Genomic DNA, 22,564 nt, shown 5'->3' on the forward strand with positions numbered 1-22,564 from the left:
GTCTCTTTTTCCCAACACTGAAGGATGCTTATAGAGAAGGATTTCTTAGTCATTGTGGATGCTATAATTCATTATACACTGGGTAGCATGTAATGAATGGAATCATATTCCTCCCAGATCTGGAGGATGGGAGGTGGCATCAGGGAGCCAGCATGGTCAAGTTGGGTAAGGGTTGTAGACTGCCTAGGAAAGTAGGTCTACCTTCTGGATCCTCTGTGATGGAGAGATCAGCCTGTCTTAGCTAGGCACTAGCCACACAGTCTGTAGTGCCCCCCCCACCCCAGCCTGGGCTTTCAGGGTCTGTCAGAGTGGAGATAGATCACAACTCCAGAGCTCTATTAGGCAGCCCCACACCCTGAAGCTCCCTCAGCACTGCTTTTAAAAATCCACGTATAGGCAGATCTGTCACTACACTCTGCGACACTGCCAGGGCCTGTGGCAAGAGTGGCACCCTGGTGATCCCCAAGTTGCTTGTGTAGTCTTTCTCCCCTTGTTTGGTTTTCCAGCCAAGCAGCACTGCACTGCAGTTCTGAGCAGTCCCAGAAGGCTGACAGGCTACCCTCACTCCGTCATATTGTCTGTGATTGGTTCGCTCCAGTTGACACAGTTTCTACTGATACCGTTCTGTCTGTTGTTTCTCAGATTTACTAAGTTGACTGATTTTGCAGTTCATGCCCATGCCAGCTGTTATATTAAATGGCCACTTGGATATACCTTAATGTCCTGTACAAGACGAGTTTTCTCCTTTCCGCAATCTTGATGAGCCAAGAATTTCCCAAAATGGAAATTGTTACCTTTCTGCTTAACAATTCTTTCTGTATTTATCTCTTCTTGCATTTACCACAAGAAATCGGAAGGAGCCATGCTGCTCCTTCAGCATATCCTCAGAAATCTCAGAGAGATGTAGTTTTCTTGCTTGCAAGTTCTTTCTTCCAGAAATAACTAGAACATTGTCCATGCAGTTAAGTTCTTGGCTTTTGAACAAAGTGACCTTTCCTCCAGTTTCCCATAGCATGCTTCTCGTTCTCCTCTGAAACCTTATCATAGTGGCCTTTGTGACCTGTATTCCCAGCAACATTCCCTTCATGATTATGTGGGTGTTCTTAAAGAAGAGAGATGCTTTCTCTGCTGCTCTCCTTGTTAGCTGGAAATACCCTTAAAATTACTTTGGTGGAATTATCTAGCATACATACTTAAACTGCCAGCCACCATCCTACTTTACTCTCAAATACTTCCAGGTAGCAATACCACTTTTGGGGCACCAATTTCTGTATAAGTAATTTGAGCTGCTGCAGCAAAATACCATAGAAAAAAATAGAAATGCATTCTGTCCCTAATCCCGTGGAAGTGGGTCCCACATTCATGACCTAATCACTTCCCCAAGATCCTGCCTCCTAACATGATCACACCGAGAGTAAGGATTTCACCATAATGAGTTCGGGGTCAGGGCACAAACAAACATTCTATTGCAATGAGTTCCAATCATATTTAGGGAAGATTCCTAAGTATATAAACATTAACATAGAAATTTCATGAAGAAAGTGAATACTGTATCATGTTTCTGTTAAAATTCCCTAAACAGTTGCTGATTACATTGTAATTCAAAATAATCATATTACTAAAGCCATGTTGAAGCAAGAAGATTTTCTCAGTGTGTAACTTTTGACTTCAGTCTAAAATGAAGGTACTAATCAGCTGTGGGGTGACTGCCGTAAGATCGTCATGTTTTTGTCTCCCAGGCTCAGGTCACAGGGAGCACACTGAATGGCAGGAAGGAGAGACTCCAGGCTACAGAAGATGACAAGGAAAAGTGGGGTTTTCTGCAGTTTGCTGAAGCGTGGACCCCAAGTGACAGTTGTGACGGGCTCAGCAAGGACGCTGTGTTCACGCATGTAAGAGAATGTTCCTCCTTCTTTTCTGCTTTCTTATTCTCACACACACAGACACACCCACACCCACCACACACCACACACACACTCACACACCACACTCACACACACATCACACACACACCACACACACACACACTCACACCACACACACACTCACACACACACCACACACACCACACACCACACACACACTCACATACACACCACACACACACACCACACACACACCACACACCACACAAACACACCACACACACACCACACACCACACACACACACTCACACACACACTCACACACACCACACACACACAAACACACACACTCACACACACCACACACCATACACACACACACACACACACACACACACACACACACACACACACACACACACGTGCACCCAGCCCAGGTCCTCATGCTTTCACAGCAAGTCCTTGACCCACTGAGTCATCTTGCCAGTCCCTTTTTTTCTCCTTTCTTAATACCTGGAAAATGTACATTATCATTTAACATTTTAAACAGGAATTCTCAATTATTTATGCTCTTGAAAAGCTATTTTACTTACAGCCAGAAAAACTTGAAGAATCAAAAATTAACTTTGCTACTACATGAGTTTATATTTTCCAGCAGTTTCAAAACTTAATACTTAGCTCTCTTGAAAAACAATCAGCATCAAATCTAACCTTCAGAAGATAATTCTAGAGAAAATATTTTTATGACCTTGAAGGTGAGGAAGGATAGTGGTTTGCCTCAAAATACACAAGTAATAAAGAAACAGATTGAGGTGCTGACTGCAGAAAAATAAAACGGAGGGGGCTGATTCATGAGGATCCTAAGTTTGAGGCCTGCCTGGACATAGCAAAACCCATCTCAAGAACAAAACCAACAAACAAACTTATTAAGAAAGTAAGGCAAACCATGCTGCTAACTGTGACTGGTGCTGTGTGGTGAGCTTTCCCAAAAACCGTGGCAAGTTATCCCTGATAAACAGTTTCAGAGTGTGTGACTATCCTGTTCCTATACACAGTCCCTATACCTCCCCAGTGGTTTTAGCTTTCATCAGTGACTTTTGCCTGACTCAGTTCTGAATGATGGCTTTGATTTTTCTATTTATATCTTTATGCTATATTTGTTAGCTGCACTTTTCTGTAAAGAACTTTTGTTATTTGGGTGTGCAGGTGTGTCTGTGTGTGCGTACATGTATGCATGCATGTGTGTATGTGGTGAAAGGTACCCTTATCTGTAGGTACACATGCATGCAGCTGAAGGCATCAGGTGGTTGTTCTGCTCTATCACTCGCCCCATATTCTCCTGAGACACAGTCTCCCCATTGAACCTTGAACTAGATCGGGAGCCAGCAAGTGCCAATGATCCTCCTGTTTCTTTTTTTTTGTTTTGTTTTGGTTTTTGGTTTTTTTGGTTTTTACGAGACAGGGTTTCTCTGTATTGTTTCGGAGGCTATCGGTCCAGCCTGGCCTCGAAATCACAGAGATCCACCTGCCTCTGCCTCCCGAGTGCTTGGATTAAAGGCGTGCGCCACCACCGCCCGGCGATCCTCCTGTTTCTACACCCCATAATGCTGGGGTACAGTCACAAGTTACTATTTTTGGACATAGGTACTCAGGTCCTCACGTTTGCCCAACAATAACACTTACCTATCTCTTCAGTCCCACAATTTTATTAGAAGTGCTTCCTTGCTTTCTGGTGAACAAAATATCTCAAATCCACATTGTTGTTTTGTTTGTTTGTTTGTTTGTTTGTTTTGGTTTTTCAGGGCAGAGGTTCTCTGTGTAGCCTTGGCTGTACTAGAACTCACTCTGTAGACCAGGCTGGCCTTGAATTCACAGATATCTGCCTTGCCTCTGCCTCACTAGGATTTCTAAGTTGTGTGCCACATGGCTGGGCGGTGGTGGCGCACGCCTTTAATCCCAGCACTCGGGAGGCAGAGGCAGGCGGCAAAACAATACAGAGAAACCCTGTCTCGTAAAACAAACAAACAAAAAGTTGTGTGCCACCACCTCCTGGCTCCAGCTTGAAGCTGGGCTTGTCTTTAAAAGGAGCTTTCTACTTCCGTTCACTACCAGACACTATTTGAAAGTCAAGATTTTTTTAACTCCTTTGGAATATCATTGTTTCAGGGCACTTTTTCAATGTGAAAAGCCACATGCAAACTAACAGGTTTTCTGTGCCCAGATAATAGGTTTCTCTGCCAACAAAGTCAGCCAGATTAAGCCAAACTGAAAACATATAACAGCTTTATTTGAGCAAAGCAACTCTCGGGTGGATTCTTCAGTCCCAGAGATGGAGGCCAGAGAAGTCACAGGCCTGAACTAAAGCAGAGAGATGATATAAGATGTAGTCGAGGGGTGATACTGTGTCTGCCACAGGCAGTGTTTGTACCCAAGTGTAGTCAAAAGCTTTGGAATGCTTAGGGAGGCCTTGGGCTGCTGGTGGCAGCAGTGGAGGGAGTTGCAGTAGTCTCCAGGAATGCGGAACTGGGCTTTCTGTCCCCTTTTCTGTGTTGGAGATTCTCTGAGATGGCAGGGTTTGGAGAAAGAGACAGGAATGGGGCTGTCTGGATCACGCAGGGGCAATCTGGAGGTTCCAATCTAACACAAACATATATATTTGCACAGAAAAGTAAATATGTACTTTGCATGTGCCAGTCAAAGGAAAAGTCTCAGGGGTCTTCATTCCTTCTTCCATAGGTCTCAGGGATCAAACTTGGATTGTCAGAGTAGGCCACAGACACTTTTACTCCTCCCCCCCCAGCCATCGTGCCAGCACACAATTTATTTCCGTATTTATTTTATTTTTTGCTTTTGTTTTAAACTAGAGTTGGTTTGTTTTGTTCTCTTTATGCTTGCAGAGAAACTGGGTTTACCTAAGAGTGGGTCACTGTTGAATGTTTTTTTTTTTTTCAGCTATATGGGAAAGGTCTGTTTGGAAAATCTAGAGGGATGGAACAAAGTAATTTCTTTGTCAAGGTACTTTAAGTACATTTTTTCCCACTTAGATTGTTAAATCCTTGCTGTCACTCTCTTCCTTGAAAACAGACTGTGGAGTTTACAGATGTGAAGGTCTTCGGATGCTGTTCCGTTCAGGGTCTTTGTGGAGGTCAGCATGATGCCCCTGTCCTCATTTGGAAAACAGGTTTATTAATTTTGTTAGGAATGGGGCTGAGTGACAGGAGGCAGGATGACTCCTTACAGAGGCCTTTGATCAGAGTCTATTAGCCCTGACATCGGCGCTCCCTCATGTCAGTGGCCTGGTCTCCGCTGGATCAGCACCAGCTCTGAAGTGCTTTATTGTTTTTATGAGTCTGTCTGCATTTCCTTTCCACTCCTTCAGCTCTAATAACTGATTTTAATCCTATCTTCAAGGCCAGGAGATTTTTCTCAAAGGACCCTGCATTTACCATGAGCAAAGCAGAGCTGATAGCAGCCCCCAGCCTTTCAGAGAAAGCATGCATTAACCATCAGAAGCATTTTGCAATTCTTATTCCCAGCACTTGTCACCAAAGGCAATATGTTTCTTTTGTTTTTATTGAACAGTGGTCAGAGGATAGGGACACAGCAAGTGCTAGCTGTGTAACCGAAAAGAGGAATTTCTTCTGTGTCCTTTCAAGAAACAGCTTTCCCCTCAAAAGGAATTAAAAGAGGCTTTATTGAGATAAGTATGAGTGCCCATGGCCTGGCAGCATGCCTTTGTCTAGCTCCAAATAGCAAGGTCCAATGTGGAGATGGTTCCACGAAGTTTTTACAGTTACAGGATGAGAACAAGTCATAAGTCAAGGCATTTTGACACACTAGTAGAACCAGGAGACAGGCAGCTTACAGCAGAGTGGGGGAATCTCTGCTATAGTTTTCAGATGCTGTCTACTGACAAGAGCTTTTGGGCTGGTGGAAGCTTATAGTGTGCTTGTATATCCCAGAACACCTCACTTATATAAGAAGGCCAGGGAGCCGGGTGTGGTGGTGGTACATGCCTGTAATCCTAGAACTCAGGAGGCAGAAACAGAAGGGTCCCTGCAAACTCAAGGCAAGCCCGGTCTGCATAGCAAGTTCCAGGCTGGGCAGTGTCCAGCAGTAGGAGGGGATGGGGTAGTAAAGATTGCCCAAGAAGCTTTTGCGTCCATGTTTTAACTTTTATCTTTCCACAGTCCGGGAAGTGCTAATCAGCCCATCAGCTTTGTAGACTCTTTATCACAGGTGTGGCTTTTTTTTCCGGGAACTTGAATTCTCACTGATGATGAAAATGTCTGTCTGGTCAGATCCTATCTCCTATTTAGAAATGCCAACTTTTAAGTTCCTTACTTATCAGTCATAAAGAGAATCACTTGCTGTGATTAAAGGACAAATATTCATGTTGAATTGGATCGTGTCCGTGATACTACTACACAGACTTTTGTAAGTGTAAGAATAATATAGCTATTGGATAATACAGCTTTATTAGCTCATAAAAATATTTTGCATTTCTGTGTTACTGCCTCCATAAGAAAAATAATGAAAATAATAGTCATTCATTTTGAACATAAACCACAGGGCTGGAGAGATATAGCTCAGTGGTTAAGAGCACTAGCTGCTCTTGCAGAGGACCAGAGTTTGATTCCCAACACCCAGTACACAGCAGCTCAGAACTGTCTGTAACTCCAGCTCTAGAGATCTGATGCCTGCCTAGCCTCTGTGGGCACCAGGCATGCATATGGTGTACAGACATATATAAAGGCAAAATACTCATACACATAATATTAAAGCTAATGAATGTTTTAAAAAAATAAGTGTCCTGGCAGTATGATATGAATGCTAACATTAAGCTGTTAGATTGAACATTAGAATTTGGAGATCCTGGCCTCTTATAGTCAGACCAACAAACTTATCTCTTTAGCCTCTAAGTGACAGGGAATCACATTATTGATAAATGTAAAATTTTTAGAAAACATGATTGTTTGGAAAATTAGTCCCTTATGCTTAGATGCCTACTCTGTGCATCCAGGAAGAACTCCAGGAATGTCAGGGTTACCACTCGAGAGATGGTGGGACAGTGCAGCCAGTAAATAAGCGAACTAAAGTCTCATGCAATAGCCAACTTTATTCAGAGCCTCAGACAATTAAAACTCTGAGGTTGAGAAGAGTCTCCTGAGTAGAGTTCTCACGAGTCCAAGCTGCATACAATCACAAGGACAAATTGTACGTGGCAGAAACATGTTCTTTCCATAGAGGCATATAAAGGATAGTTTAAACAGTGAACTCAATAACAGCACAAGCAACAATGAGCAATCTGAAGTAAACTCAGTCCTATCTGATACCTCTGGGAGGAGCACAAAAACACATTCCAAGAACAGTTCCATGTTTTGAAGAAACAAGGTCGCAAGACTCTTTTGTTTTCTTGGAGTTTTCTCACAAACACTTGGAATTCTCCTCAAGGACTCCATTCCTGAACCGTTTTCCAACAACCACTAACACTAAAAGTGGATGCTCAATAAAACTCAGCGTAATAATAAAGTACAATATAGAACTCATTAGAGAAATGGGTATTGTAGCTCTTGCCTACAATCTTAGACGCAGGAAGTCAGGAGTTCACTGTCTCTTTCTGCTGTATATCAAGCTCAAGGCCATCCAGAGCTACATAAGACTGTCTCAAAACAAACAAACAAAAATTCACTAGAAGCATTTTTTTAAAACAGAATCTTATGTTTCCCAAGCTGCTCAGCTTCACTGCGTTGCCAAGGATGCCCTTGAACTTCTGATCCTCCACACTTCACAGGGCGGTACACCATACTAGTTCTACCAGCATCTCACAGGCAAAGTTGCTTCCTCTTCTTACTAACCAGCCATGTCCTAAACACCCACCTGTCTGCTGGATGTCCCATCTGCAGATAGACACAGTTAGGGATTGTGTGTTTTGTTTTAAGCTGCATGGCATCAAGTTATTTTTATTAGAGAGAGAGAGAGAGTATGGTGTGTAAGAAAGTCAGAGTATGCTTGTGAAGCAGGTGTCCATGAAGGCAGAGGCATGGGATCCTTTGGAGCTGTGTGTGGGTGCTAGAAACCAAACTTGGGACCTCTGCAACAGTCGTGCTTGCTCTGAACCCCTAAACCATCTCTCCAGCTCCCACATTTGCATCCCTTAGATCCTTGTAGTGCAGCGGCTTCCTAGGATCCATACTTTCCTCACCCCTCGTGCTCAGCACCCTCTTTCAGCTGCTGTCAGTCTCCACTCCTGTGCCAGGGCTTCTCCCGAGTGCGGTTGCAGCGGGGTGCAGAGAACTGCAGGAGCACGTGTTGTGGCTGCACAAGAGTTGCTTTGTGTACTAAATTTTAAAGTAGTATTCTTTGAAGGCAGAGGGATTTGCACGAAGTATCCAGATACTTCTGCAAAACCAAAAGCCAGAAACGGTGGCCTCCACCTGTTATCCTAATGCTAGGGAAGCAAAAGCAGCCAGAGGTTAAGGTCTCCCTTGGCTACTGAACAAGTTCCAGACCAGCCTGGACTATATCATACCATCTCTCAAAGAAAAAAGAAAACAAAAAGAGGAAATTCATACTTTGTTTTCTTGGGGGTGGGGATACAGCTCAGTGGGTAAGAGTACTCGTGCAAACATGAAGACCTGAGTTCAGATCCCCAGTTCCTACATAAAAATCTGGCCGTGGCTCCCAACTCCTACAACCCTAGCACAGTGGGGAACTAAGAGAGAAGGCTCACTGGGGCTTGCTGCCCAGCAATCCCATCTGAAAAGAGGTGAAGTCTGGGTTGGGTGAGAGACCTTAGCTCAATGGAATAAGACAGTGAGAAATAGAACAGGACACCCGATGTCCTCCAGCCTTCGTGTACAGTCATGGGCATCACTCCCATGCATACACACACATGCACAAATACTACACACAAAGACATACACTCATATATATATATGTTCCCTTTACTACCAGTGTACATTTTTACTTGTGAACAATTAGTCCCTCTTTATCTACTTTAAGTTGGTGAGAGAAATGGAGCTTGTAAAACTCAGATATTTTATTCTCATACCTTCACCTTAGTTGGGCCTTGAGTTCCTTTGAGACTGTAGAGGAAATAAAGACCTTCTTCCACCAAAAATAAAAAAAATGCACACACGTTCAAACAAGTGTAGTCAGTCTCAGAGGCTGTCTGTGGCTTGCAAGAATGCATATCACTAATCCTTCTCTCTTCCCAACCAGCGTGTGTAATTACCTTTAGGATGTATCAAAGAGATTTTTCTGTCTTATTTTTCTGCCAATCATAGCTGATAAAGGTCAAAGAAACCTCATCAGTAACTCCCTGCTCATGTGCCCAGAGGCTCTAATCAGAAAGTTCAACTGATGCTAGGAATCAGGTTGCTTACTGATGATTGTAAAGGAATCTCCATTTCCGCCAGCCCTTCCAGCCACTGGCAGCCCTGGGGCCAACATAGGCTCTTGTCAGTTTCACTACCTGTGACAGAATTCCTCATTATCCAGCCTAACCATCCTCAGAATTAGGCAGAGTCCTCACTAATCATGCACTGTTTGCAAGAATTCTATTCTTGGCGTATCCTTTGGTTTGAGAAATTATTAGTTATTTGTTTCTAACCACTTCCTCGTTCCTGGACTTTGTTTGCTGAAGTTTCAGTGGTTTTCCATTATTAGGTACACTGGACTCACCCATCTCTACCACACATTGCTGGTGACCTTGAGCACAGCAGAGGCTGACTTCTATTTCAGAGTGCAGTCTCTCACTGCTACACATCCCTCTCAGGTCCCTCTAGCACAAAATGAGAGTTTCTCAAATGATGCTTTCCCAAACTAGATACTCTTTTTTTGAGACAGGGTTTCTCTATGTAGCCCTGGCTGTCCTCGGACTCACTCTGTAGACCAGGCTGATCTTGAACTAACTGAACTAAAGCAGGGGTTTAGAGCAGTTTTAGGGCAGTCTGAAGTTGGTGGAGAGCATTGCAGTCTGCAGTCACTCTGAGGACAGGATAGCCCCTCTCCCTTTGGCCTAGCCTTGGTAGAGGTAAGAACTCTCTAGTGGCTTGACTGCTTTGCTTTTCTCATTTTCAACTTGAACCACAATATGTTTCTCTGGGTTTTTATTATTCATGCTACAATTGTTGGGAAGATTGCTTTCATTTTAAGAACTCCTATACACTTTTTTTTTTCTTTAAATGCTGAGCTGGATAGGTAAGTCTTTAAAGAAAAAAAATTATTTAAAATGTAGACTGGGGGACTGGAGATGGCCTGTGGGGAAATCAGTTATGTTGATGCAAGTATGATGACTAGCGCTTGGGTCTCCAGAAGCCACTAAAAGTCAGATGCACATGGTGGCCCACCTGTAATTCCAGCACAAAGGAGGCGGAGACATGTATCATCAGCATAGGTCAGTCAGACAGACTAGCCAAAGTAGTGAGCCTGTGTTAAGAAGAGATCCTACCAAAAAAAAATGCTGGGCATTGGTGATACACGCCTAAAATCCCAGCACTTGGGAGGCAGAGGCAGGCAGATCTCTGTGAGTTCGAGACCAGCCTGGTCTACAGAGCAAGTTCCAGGACAGGCTCCAAAACAACACAGAAAAACCTTGTCTCAAAACCTCCCCCCGGAAAAAAAAAAGACCTTACCTCGGTTTATAAGGTGAAGAGTAATTGAGAAAGACACCCTTCATCAATCTCAGGCCTATACACACACATGCATCCAATGATGGTGATGAGTATTATTAAGCACAACTGAATGTATGTGATAGCTCACTGATGTTTATTTCATATATAACTGTATTAATCTTGTTTCTCTAGAGTAACAACTTATAGAACAAGTCTATCTATATAGAAAGGAGATTTATTATAATGATTTATAAGCTGCAGTCCAGCTAATCTAACAGTAGCTGGCTGTGGAAGGAAAGTTCAAGAATCCAGTAGTTGTTCAGTCCATGAGGCTGCATGTCTCAACTAGTCTTCAGTTTATACTGGCCTGAGGAAAAAGGCTCTAATGCCAGAGAAGGAATGGACTTTCTAACAAGGCAAGGGCAAGCAGGCAAAGAGCGAAACCTTGCTCTTCCATGTTTTTCCATAGCCTTCCAGCAGAAGGTTAAAGGTGTGTCTTCCCGCCTCTAAGATACGATTAGAAGTGGAGCTTCCAGCTTCAAATTAGGCAAAAACCCCTCCCAGGTGTGCCCTCCGTTTTTGGATTTTACTTAACTCCAGATGTAGTCAAGTTGATGACCAAGAACAGCCCTCATTTGGACATCTGCTTTATTTGCTTCTCATTCAAAAAAGTTTTAAACTGTTTATAAAAAGAAAGAAAGAGCCGGGCATTGATGGCACACGCCTTTAATCCCAGCACTCGAGAGGCAGAGGCAGGCGGATCTCTGTGAATTCGAGGCCAGCCTAGACCAACAGCCTCCAAAACAATACAGAGAAACCTTGTCTCGTAAAACCAAAAAAAAAAAAAAAAAAAAAGCAAATTAATAAGGTATTCAGAGTGCTGAGCAGAATTTTGAGGCATATAGATCACATAGATATAGATAAATGTAGGTAATTATGAAATTTTAGGATACTAGAGATAGAAGTTAATGAAATCCTCTAAGATGTAGAAAAGGTTTTCTTTTTTCTATTTCCATTTGTGTATATGTGTGTCTGTGTTATGTATCTGTGCGTTTGTATGTTGCAGATGTATGAAATACATGTGGGAATACACATTCACATGTATATGTATGTGTAAAGGTCAGAATGATTATTTTAATGTTATTTGAAAAATGTGTCCTGGTCAATGTAATGTTTTAATATGAGTGTCATAGTTGTGTATAGTGTGTTTACAGTTTGGCCATAAAAGCATTTTTCTAGGTTCTTGATTGACTTAAAATATTATTTTATATGCCTGAAATGTTGACATACACATTTCCTTCTTTTACCTGATGTGCATCTAAGGCAGGTAGTTTAGAAAGTATATTTTTATTTCATAACGTTTCTAACTTCTCCATAGTGTTTGTGTTTCCTCACCCGAATACCAGCTCCACAGAGCTAGCACTGGGTTAAATGAGTTGAGGCCACAATAAGTGCTAAGCTAAAGTGCATAGGAAGGACATGGCTGTGTTCACTCAGTGCTTGGTCGTGTTTATTCCACTGAGTTATATGTATTTATGAAGAGTGGCACTATAATTAGATTCATTTCCTGCCAGTCTGGTTAATGAAAATGCTAAGTTCTTTCATTTAAGAAGAATTGCTCCCTCATTTGATAACTGTTGACTGATTTTTAGTTTGAAAAAGAAAGACAACATGATATTCGATCATTCTTCTTACCAAAACCGAAAAGGAGACAGTTGGAAGCATCCTGTGATGAACCAGAGGCATTCAAAGAGAAAACAGTGGTGGCCTCTGACCCTAAAAAAGTGACTGCAAGTGATGACAAAGATGGTTTTGAACCTGAAACTAAAAGATTGAAGTCAGTGAGTACCGAGTACCACAGCAGTGCCCTGGAGGAGAAACCATCCCTGCAAGCCAGATCCATGGAAGGTGTCCATGAGGTGGAGTCCCCGCTGGCCTCCCCAGCCTTTCCCAAGAAGGGCTGGCAGTGTGGCTTCTGCACGTTCATCAATGATTCAGTCCTTCCTTACTGTGAGATGTGTGAGAACCCTCAGAGTAGAGCTGGTGAGTCCTCAAGACGGTGAAGTGGGGTGGAGGGATGGGGGGCCTGAAGACCGTGCAAGTTTTCAGTGCTATCGTTACCAAAGTGTCTTGTGAGTCATCAGCCTGCAGCCCTCAAAATGGAGTAAGAGTTTCACTGAGTGAAGACTGTAAATTCATCCCCTGTGCAATGTGAGTGACTCCTGGTTCTGTCAAGAACATATATCCTGAGTGTCACTGGCTTGGCACTAAATTGACACAAGTGGGCATTTCTGATTAATGTCAGCAGGATGTGAGCTGAGTGGGCAGGAGAAGCCTTGTTGCTATGGTAGCAAATGTGCTGCCCATCACAGACCTGCTGTTATAAAACGAGTCAATATTCTTGTTTTTAAGGAAACTATAGAGAATTTCTATATTTAAGGGGAATCATTTGGTAACTACTTTGCCGGCTTAATATACATTGTGCTATGGTGTTTTTGCTTGACAAGTCATGAGCTCTTCTCAAGGTTTTACTAAAGGAATCTGCCAACACACACAAATACAAAATCAATACAATGTAACAGAAAAAATGCCATTAGTATTCTCTCTGTTTTCAGTTTCAGAGAATATGCCAATGAAAAAAATGCTCAATTGACTGTTTTAGAAACTATTAATAGGTTATTTTATCAATGGCATATGTAGTTGTTCACACCAATTCTCCAATATATAGTCTTTCTTTCCAAAACTGACTCTAACAAAGACAGAGCTAAAAGAACTCTGATGTTACAATTTTCCCTGCTCCTTGTTCTCTCAGTTTTGTTCTGAAGGAAAATCAGTCGCTAAGTCTTTCCTCTCTCACTTCTGAGAACTCTATCAAAATTGACAAGTGGCCAGCTGGGTAATTGTATTTGTTATGTGGGCACCTGTTCTCTGAAACTAAACCAGAACCACACACTTTGTCCATGTAGTGCCCTTGCCACAGTTAACATGACCTCCTGCAGTCCGTGACTGATGCAGGCCATCAAAATACAGCAACTGGAGACTATAAAATAATGTCAGCTCACAGTAAGATTATCAGGTGACTAGCTTAGGGGAAAAATCAAACTTAAAATCAATCACTATATTTTTAGAAATCATAATTTATTATATCTTTGATAGTTCTGATTTTTCCCATATGATGCCAAGAACAACAATGAAAGTTTCTAAACCTATGATTCAGTAAGCAACCTGCCAAGAAACTTTAAAAAATAAACACATTTGTGAGCATGAAACAATCTGCTTAGAGAAGAAATAAAAATTATAATAACAGGGTCATCTCAACATTACGGTTGGCATAGTGATCGCCTGCCTTGATCTCTTTCTCACCTCCCCTCAATTGTTAAACTCCAAAATATATCCCAATCCAACTCCTGCTGCTACCACATGAAAGCATCATCAGCTCAGTAGCAACCTCTACTCTAGCAACCTCTAGATTGCCCTTTGGAATCTTTCCATGCAAAACAGTCAGAATCACCCTTTAATAATGGGCATCAGCTGGGCATAGCAACATATGCCTTTAATCATAGCACTTTGGAGGTAGAGGTAGATGGATCTCTGTGAGTTCAAGGCCAGCCAAGGCTACATAAAGGTGGTGGGAAAAATACCCACCACCACCACCAAAACTGCAATCATCATTATTCCTCTGTCTGAAGGTCTCCGTTGCTCTCCAGTGCTATGTAGAGTATATCCAACAGTATAAGCCCTTGGCCAGGCTCAGCAGCAGCTCTGAGCGTGAGTGGGACAACCTGTTCTATGTGCAGTAGTCTAATATTGTTCTGTTGTGGTTCTGGATTCCGCCCTTTGCTAGCTGCCTTTCCTGCCTCCAGTTCTCTTACACAAGCTCAAGTTGACTCTCCTCATTTGTACATACAGTTTTTGTTTGTTTACACTTTTGTGTATCTGTGCATCTTAGAAGGGATCCTTCAGGAGGCGAGGCAAGGCAGATTCCTTGATGAATGTTTTGTTAGTCTGCCTGCCTGTGCCACCCAAGTGCTGGGATCAAAGGCATGTGTCACCATGCCCGCCTGTTTCTTCCTTTTTTTTTCTAATAATAAAATTGAGGTGTGACATTTTAATCTATGCTTATTACATGTAACTTTCTTTATTTTAATAATTCTAGCTGGCCTCAACCAGATGCAGGATGACAACAAAAATGAGGAAGTTGGTTCTCAGAAGAACACCTCCAAAGATGATCAGGCTAGTTTGGACTGTGTAAAACAACTCCCTGAACAGCCAGCACCCGAGCAGGTGCCTGCTAGCAAGGAAGCAGCATTGGAAGGTGAGAAGGAAGACAGAGTGACGTCCCAGGCAGGGAATCGTAGGTACTGCTTCCGTTTCTAGTGTTCACATAGTAACTATGTGAGGGCTAGGGGTGCGGCTCAGTTGGGAGAGTTCTTAGCCACTTATGTGTGAGTCTATGGCTTCAGTCCCCAGCACTGCATAAACCAGTTGTGGTGAAAGTTTATAATCCCAGGACTCAGGAGGAAGAGACAGGAATATTGTGAATTCAGAGTCATCCTGGATTACATAGTGAGTCTGAAAACTAAGCCAACTAAATAAATAAGTGCCCTATACTTTAATACATAATGCCATTACTAGATTTGTGATACCTTGTCCCAAGTACCTTTTATTCCCTTTTATGTTACAAACATCTGCCTCTCTCAGAAACATCTTTAAATACTAGATGCTCTCTGCTGGCATCAACGCTATATAGTATCACAAGCAGCAATTGCTGCTGCCACCGGAGTGTTGTCCTGCCCAACCACAGGAGCTCACTGGCAGGGAGAGAGCTGTTAGTCTTTGGGTGGTACGTCAGGCCACAGCAATGAGACTGACAGAGAAAAACAGCTCTTCAGCAAGTCATTAATCCTTTTCACAGTGGGTGCTTTTAGATGGGTAAACTCAATTAGTATTCTTCTAAGAAACAATTTTAAGGAACATAATTTCAAGGCTATCTGAAGCAAGCTAGAGGGATGCCTCAGTGGGTAAAGTGCCTGCCCTGCTGGCATGGGAACCTGAGTTTGGTCCCCACCAACCACATGCAAAACTAGGTGTGAGCTACATGCGCACCTGTAAACCCAGCATTCGGGTGCAAATTCACACATTCTACACAGACACAAAAACCAAATAATCAGGACTGACTGCACTTGGACTCCTTGGTGTTGAGGTTTTATTTATTTGTTGCTTGGTCCTGTTTGTGTTACTTACAGCTGTGATGGGCAGTAAATGCCAGCCAGTAGTTGTACATACCATCTCTCATGGGCCAGCTGGCTGAATACTGTAATTTAGGATTCTTTTCTTTTTTGACTTGATTTGTGACCATAGTTACCTGCAGATTGGTGTACATCTTAAAACCATCCTAGGGGCTGGAGAGATGGCTGAGTGGTTAAGAGTACTGCCTCCTCTTTCTTTCTTTTTTTTTTTTTTTTTTTTTTCTTCGAGACAGGGTTTCTCTGTATTGTTTTCGAGGCTGTCCTGGAACTCACTCTGTAGACCAGGCTGGCCTCGAACTCACAGAGATCCGCCTGCCTCTGCCTCCCGAGTGCTGGGATTAAAGGCGTGCGCCACCACCGCCCAGCTCTGTCTCCTCTTTCCCAGCAATTCCCAGCAATTCCCAGCAATCACATGGTGGCTCACAACCATCTTTAATGAGATCTGGTGCCCTCTTCTGGCATGTAGGCATACATGCAGGCAAAACACTGTATACATAATAAATAAATAATTTTAATAAATTCGTAATTTAAAAAGACTATCCTAAATTGTTAGATGAGGCTCCAGAAAACTTTCTAAGTTAGCTGCTGGCAACACTCATATTGTTTGGAGTGAGAATCATACTTCAAAATGAAATGCTCACTTAAGAGTTTTCTGAATCTAGCTGAGTGATGGTGGAGGCAGTGGCACATGCCTTAAATCCCAGTACTCGGGAGTAGAGGCAGATCTCCGAGTTTGAGGCCAGCCTGGTCTATAGAGCGAGTTCCAGGACAGCCAGGGAAACACTGTCCTACAGGAAGGAAGGAACGAACGAAGGAAGGAAGGAAGCCTAAACCTAATGTGTTCTCATTTCTTTTCTTCTTTTTCTCCTCAGCCTTCCTCTTCCTTCCCTCAGAGTCTTTCCAAACGTGTGTTAGAGTGAACACGGTCTAGATCTGATTTCATAGCCTTTACATAAACAGGATACACTTGGGGCTCATCCTCTTGTGTGTCCCTAGCTTCTTAGAAGACCAAACCAAAGTGCTGAAGACTCGTAGGGCCTGGGATTGCACATACTCAGGGGACTAATCTGGACATTGTCGTTGGACAGTTCCTCCCTGCTAGGACCTCGGTTGGTAGCTGTGCACTGGTTCCCTGGTACAGACATCTGCTAGCCTACCACTACAAAGAACCGGAGAGTAGCTCATTGATACAAGACTTTCCTAGCCTACAAAGCCCAGGCTCAATACCAAACATTAACATAAACCAGCTGTGGTGGTACATACGGAAGGCTGGAAAATCAGAAGTTCAAGGTTGTCCTCAGTTACATAGTGAATTCAAGGTCAGTCTGGGCTACAGGAGATCCTGTCTCAAAAAACCAAAGCAGGGGCCAGCAAGTGGGTTAAAGCACTTGCCACCAAGCCTGACCACAGAGTTTGATCCCAGGCCCCACATAGTAGAAGGTCCTCTGACCTACACACACACACACACACACACACACACACACACACACACTTTAGCACGTAAATAAGTACTTTTTAAAAGTCAGTAGCTTTTAGAATGCCCACTCCGCCTGCAAATCTGTGTCATCCTTGTCTGCTGCAGACACACTAGCATCTCCCTGTACCTGTCCCTGCTTCCTTCCTCAACTATCTAAGAGTCACATTTCATGTCTTCCCAGCAAACATGGATTTCCATGAGAAACAGCAGGAAAAAGGTGTTTTGAAAAGCTGTGGAGCTGCAGTTTTATTCTAACTAGAAACATACAAATCTGGAGGGAAAGCTGTGTCCTCCACAGATTCATCTGCAGTCTCAGACCATCATTACCCTTCTTGGGAACACTGAAAAGGGTATGTTCCCATAATGCAGCTCTCAGCTCCCACCAAGTGTCAGCTACTTTGGCACTGACCCTGTTGGCCTTTTGTCAGAGAATGACTTCTAATCTTTACACATTAATACAGAGTTCTTCCAATATGAAGACACACTGATTACAAATGATCTTCTGACCGAGGTCAGCAGAAAGAACCTCTTGTGAAACGGAGGCACAGCACATTACAAAGCCCAAACTTGCCACATTCTGTGGCCGTGCCTTTTGTTTGTCCAGGGATCTGGACCAGCAGTACCTCCTGCCTTCAGTGGCTTTGTTTGGTGTATAGTAGGGGACTCTTTGCACAACATGCCTACGAACCAAACAGGAGCCAGCTTCCTGAGAGATTTTAGTTATTCCAATATTTGCTTCTTTGGTATGAAAACTGTGCTCTCCTATTCTGTCTGTTTGTTTTGTTTTTCGAGACAGGGTTTCTCTGTGGTTTTGGAGGCTTTCCTGGAACTAGCTCTTGTAGACCAAGCTGACCTTGAACTCAGAGATCCACCTGCCTCTGCCTCCTGAGTGCTGGGATTAAAGGCATGTGCCACCACCACCTAGCACTCTCCTATTCGTTAACCAGGTTTTTTGATATTTCTTCTTCCTTTTGATTCTAGAACATATTGAAAAATACCTTTTAATTTAATTTATTACTGGTGTGTGTGTGTGTGTGTGTGTGTGTGTGATTGCTGATGGCCATGTGTGTGCCATGGCATACGTGTGGGGGCTAGGAGTCTTGAAGTTAACTAAATCCAATACATGTAAGAGCAGTGAGTGCATGTACATCATGAATGGCTTTATGGCAGTAGCATTTTAGCCATGAGCTCGCTTGCATGGGCTCACACAACTTCTTCACAGCTGCCACCAAGGCAATAATAATTGCAACATGCCTTTGTTACCACTGACTGTTAGACACCAATTCCAGAGATTTTTTAATCATTAACACTCGCTAATTTTGTGAATTAGTGGCTTTTCACTATGACAGTTCCATATGTGCATATTCTGCCTTGACCATGTTTGCCCTCCCCTCTCTGTTCCCACTAATGTGTCCTTCCCCTTCATTCCCTGGTTCTCAGAGTTTGTTACTTCTTTTTCATTTATAAGAATAATCCACAAACTAGACTTGCAAAGTAGCCAGTGCCTAGACTAGAAAACTAATGGGATGCTGGTATTACCTAGTGGAATGGTGAGCAAAGCTGAGCTTCTAGACCTGGGAAAGAATGTTCAGAGGTCACAGACAAACCCCAACTGAACTGAGTATAAGCTCTGCAACTGGAGAGACAGCCAGTGGCCAAGAGTGACCTGGCTTTGGTTCCCAGTACCCAACCCAGGGGCCTCACGATCACTTTAACTGATGCCCTCTGGCCTCCACTGGCATCTGCACGCACACAGTGCCCATAAATTCACACGGGAGTACACATCACATAAATAAAAATAGTAAGTGCATTTTAAGAGTACAAGCTCTAGAGCCCCTTTTACAGTTGAGCAAGTTAATGGGCTGAGCTTCCTCCTGTTAAAATGTGCTTTTCATGTGAGAGATGCACTGAGGATAGTAATTATCACAGTTCCTGGGCCACTGATGTGTTTAGTGGGCATTCACTGCACTCACTGGGGGTTTGATTTCAATTGTAGTAGGGATCCAAGCCAGGGTCTTTTGGCATGCTAGACAAGTACTCTACAGCCTCAGCCCCTTTGACTCTAATTATTATGTAGACTTGCCTCTGTGAGTTTTGTCTCTCTTAGAGAATTCTGGATAATGGGACCAACTAAATGCTTTTAAGCGCTGATAAGAAAATAAAGATGTCTGGTCACCTCCTTGCGGGTGAGACAGCAGCCACAGGGAACCAGGCGCATCAGTGGCACTCAGCAGGCCTGTCCTGATGCTCATAATCAAACGGGGACTCTTTAGTGCCAGCTGCAGTATGCTTAGCTTAGCAAAAGGGAGAAATCCTAAACCCCTTCAAGTCTGGTAATGGTTTCTGGTGTTAGTAAAGGGTCCCTTCTGACAAACCCATATGTCTTCAAATGATTCTGAATCTATTGTTCAGTCATTAGTAAAGAAGGCCCAGGTTCCAAACATGCCGATACTTTTTGAAGACCTGCCTTGAGAGTTTTATTTCAAGCCTAGACAAGCTTATCAAATGTGTTACTTTTTCTACATTGCTATTTCATCATTCTAACCTGTACAACAGTGAAATAAGCTATTTTTTGAAGATCTATTTTTATTTGTGTTTGACCACGTATATGATCGTGTGTGTGGACACCCGAAGATGCCAGAAGAGGGTATCACATCCCCTCAAGCTGGAGTTACAGGCATTGTAAGCCACCCAAGTGGGTGTTAGACGTCAAACCACAGTCACTCAGATTACAGCAAATGTTCATAGCTGCTGAGCCATCTCTCCAGACCCCAAATATGCTATTTTAGACAGAGATTAGACAGGCCTTTCAGATTCTCTTTTGTCTTCTTCATTAGAGCAGTTGAACAATTCAGGAGCCCTTCCCGTGTCTGAGGCCTTCATGTTTTGTGCAAGTAGGAACACAGACAGGATCCACCTCTATACCAAGGTAAGTGTCACACAGATTCTGTATCTCAGAATATAAAGACAGGCTTCTTTTGTCACTTTTCAGTGGAGATCTTTAACAATGAGATAGGTGCCCAGTTTTTTGCCTCCACACAGCTTGTCATCAAATTCCTGTGTAAAATCTACAGACAAGGAGAGGCAAAAGCAGAGTCATTAAGACTTCAGGGGAACAGACCTCGATTTCAGTGTTATTGTTTATCTTGGACACATCCAGCTGCTCTCTGCTTCCTTTGCCTCGGCTGTAAAATGTAAGGAGGGTTTGTTGCAAGAACAGAATGAGTTCATCCCCGTAGGTTACTTAGCATTTGGAGCAACAGTCTTATAGCTGCCTAACACCCGGCCCCCATCTTCAACTGCCCCACCCCCACTACCCACACCCTCACCCCACCCTCGGTGCTGAGCATCAGAGAGAAGGCTTCCTGATGTGACCACTCAGACTCTCCGCTAGCAAAGGTCACACATTTTAATCCGAAGAGTCCTTTTTATGACAAAAATGTGTTGAAGACCCTAAGAGCTCTTGTTGATATGGGTTATACCTATTGATACACCATTCTGTGGTAAAATGAAGACACTTAAAATATTCATGTATTCATATTCAGTTTTAAAATAACTAACATTTATATAAATAACAAGTGCTTCTTGTTTGTTTTTTGGGGGTGATGGGGATGTTTGTTTTTTTGGGGGGGGATGGGGATAGAGAGGTCAAGACAGGGCTTCTCGGTGTAACTCTGGCTGTCCTGGAACTCACACTGTAGACCAGGCTGGTCTCAAACTCAGAGATCCACCTGCAAGACTGTTAAGGAGAACTCACTCATAAGGGAATAAGAGCCTGACGGGCAGATAATATCCCAGCTTGTGACTCTGGGAAGGTCTTGGCAGCCATGTGAGGATCATTGTCCTAACTATACTGATAGAAGTATGGAGAAGTTGGCAGAGTTTTTTTTTTTTTTATGCATTCAGTATTCTGCCTGTATGACTGCCTGCAGACCAGAAGAGGGCACCAGATCTCATTACAGATGGTTGTGAGCCACCATATGGTTGCTGGGAATTGAACTCAGGACCTCTAGAAAAGCAGCCAGTGCTCTTAACCTCTGAGCCATCTCCTCAGCCCCCTATTGTGTTTTCTACAAGAGCAGATTTGATATGCAGTATGCTACAGTCATGTTCAGTCAGAAGGAAATGACTGCACAGATACCAAACCACTACACACCATCCACTGTGGACCACAATGAGGCTGAGTCCCCAGAGACCAGGAAGGCGGTACTTGTTACCCTTGTAGGCCTGAATCCCAGCCCAGATTGGGAAGCCTCTGCATGAGGGGAGGCAGACTGGGGAGCATGTCTGACTTACCCACTCATCTCCAAGCAGTCTTTAGTACCTGCCAACCTCTTGATGGAGCTCCATGCTGTCCCCTCTCACCGTCACACGGAAGGAGCAGAATGATGACCCCACATAGATATATAAAGATTAGGAGCCAAGAGACTGCCCAGTCAGAACATAGTGTGGCTTCCAAAGCCCCTTGGGTCTGTAAACACTATTGTATTGTAACACTGGTTGTCCTCCTCAGGGTGGAGTCAGAGAATATAATCGTACTCAGGGACTCCTGATAAAAGGTGGAGTACTTAAGTAGCATCCCAGCTTCCTGCCTGGGCTTCCTGTCCTTAACATTTCTGTCCACAGTCTCAGACATTTTTATGGCTGTTCTAAATACTTATGTATCCCATTACCATCAAAATGGCATCATGCAACTACTGTCATTTCCTAAACAGATGTATAGATGGATGGAATGTTGACATCTTTTCTCAGCTGTGACTGGGTGGGGATGACAGTTTACCTTTTAACCCTAGAAGGGCCCAAGGAACCTCTACAAGTAGGAGTTTGTAAAATCCCTAATTCATTGCCTACGAGTGTACCCCATAAGGGAGTCAGTAACAGAACTTTAGCATCCTGTGTCAGAAAGAGCTGATTATTGCCAGGAAAATTCCAAATCTAGGATTTGGAATTATATCTCCAAATTAAGAATTATGTAATTACATACACAAGTATATATCACATCATAAATGTCTTCATCGTTTTCTTCTTCCAAAACAATTGTGGACTGCTGGCATTTGTTTTGACTAAGAAATTTGAATATGAGAAACTGTTGTGGACGCAGTGAATTTTCACATGGCAACCATCCCCTCCTTTAAAAAGGAGATGACATCCACTCATGCTTGAGAGGTGACACTCCTCAATACAATTCTAGCTTCCTCTGCAGGCAGGGGCATGGACTCTATCTTGGGGCAGTAATGTAACATGGCTTTGGGGAAGCAAATTTCTTAAGTGAGTCTCTAGAATTTCTCTGTCTTCCTTCCCCTCTTGACAATAACAATGGACAGCTGTATCAGCCCACCTGGGACGGAACAGTC

The 22,564-nt window shown here is 43.2% G+C and overlaps 1 protein-coding gene across 6 annotated transcripts in view; it reads left to right on the forward strand.

Annotated features, from left to right (window-relative positions):
- Positions 1-22,564, forward strand: part of Zranb3 (zinc finger RANBP2-type containing 3) — a 143,183-nt gene that overhangs the window by 105,994 nt on the left and 14,625 nt on the right. For all 6 annotated transcript variants that reach the window (XR_005874039.1, XM_021232882.2, XM_013120402.3 and 3 more), the window contains 4 exons: positions 1,740-1,892; positions 12,137-12,527; positions 14,641-14,799; positions 20,048-20,139. Coding sequence is in view for 5 of the 6 variants with exons in the window: in XM_021232882.2 (XP_021088541.2) it covers positions 1,740-1,892; positions 12,137-12,527; positions 14,641-14,799; positions 20,048-20,139 (795 nt within the window). In the remaining variant the exon portion in view is untranslated. The remainder of the gene's footprint in view (positions 1-1,739; positions 1,893-12,136; positions 12,528-14,640; positions 14,800-20,047; positions 20,140-22,564) is intronic.

The sequence above is a fragment of the Mesocricetus auratus genome, unplaced genomic scaffold, assembly GCF_017639785.1.
Source record: "Mesocricetus auratus isolate SY011 unplaced genomic scaffold, BCM_Maur_2.0 Super-Scaffold_100676, whole genome shotgun sequence".
NCBI lineage: Eukaryota > Metazoa > Chordata > Mammalia > Rodentia > Cricetidae > Mesocricetus > Mesocricetus auratus.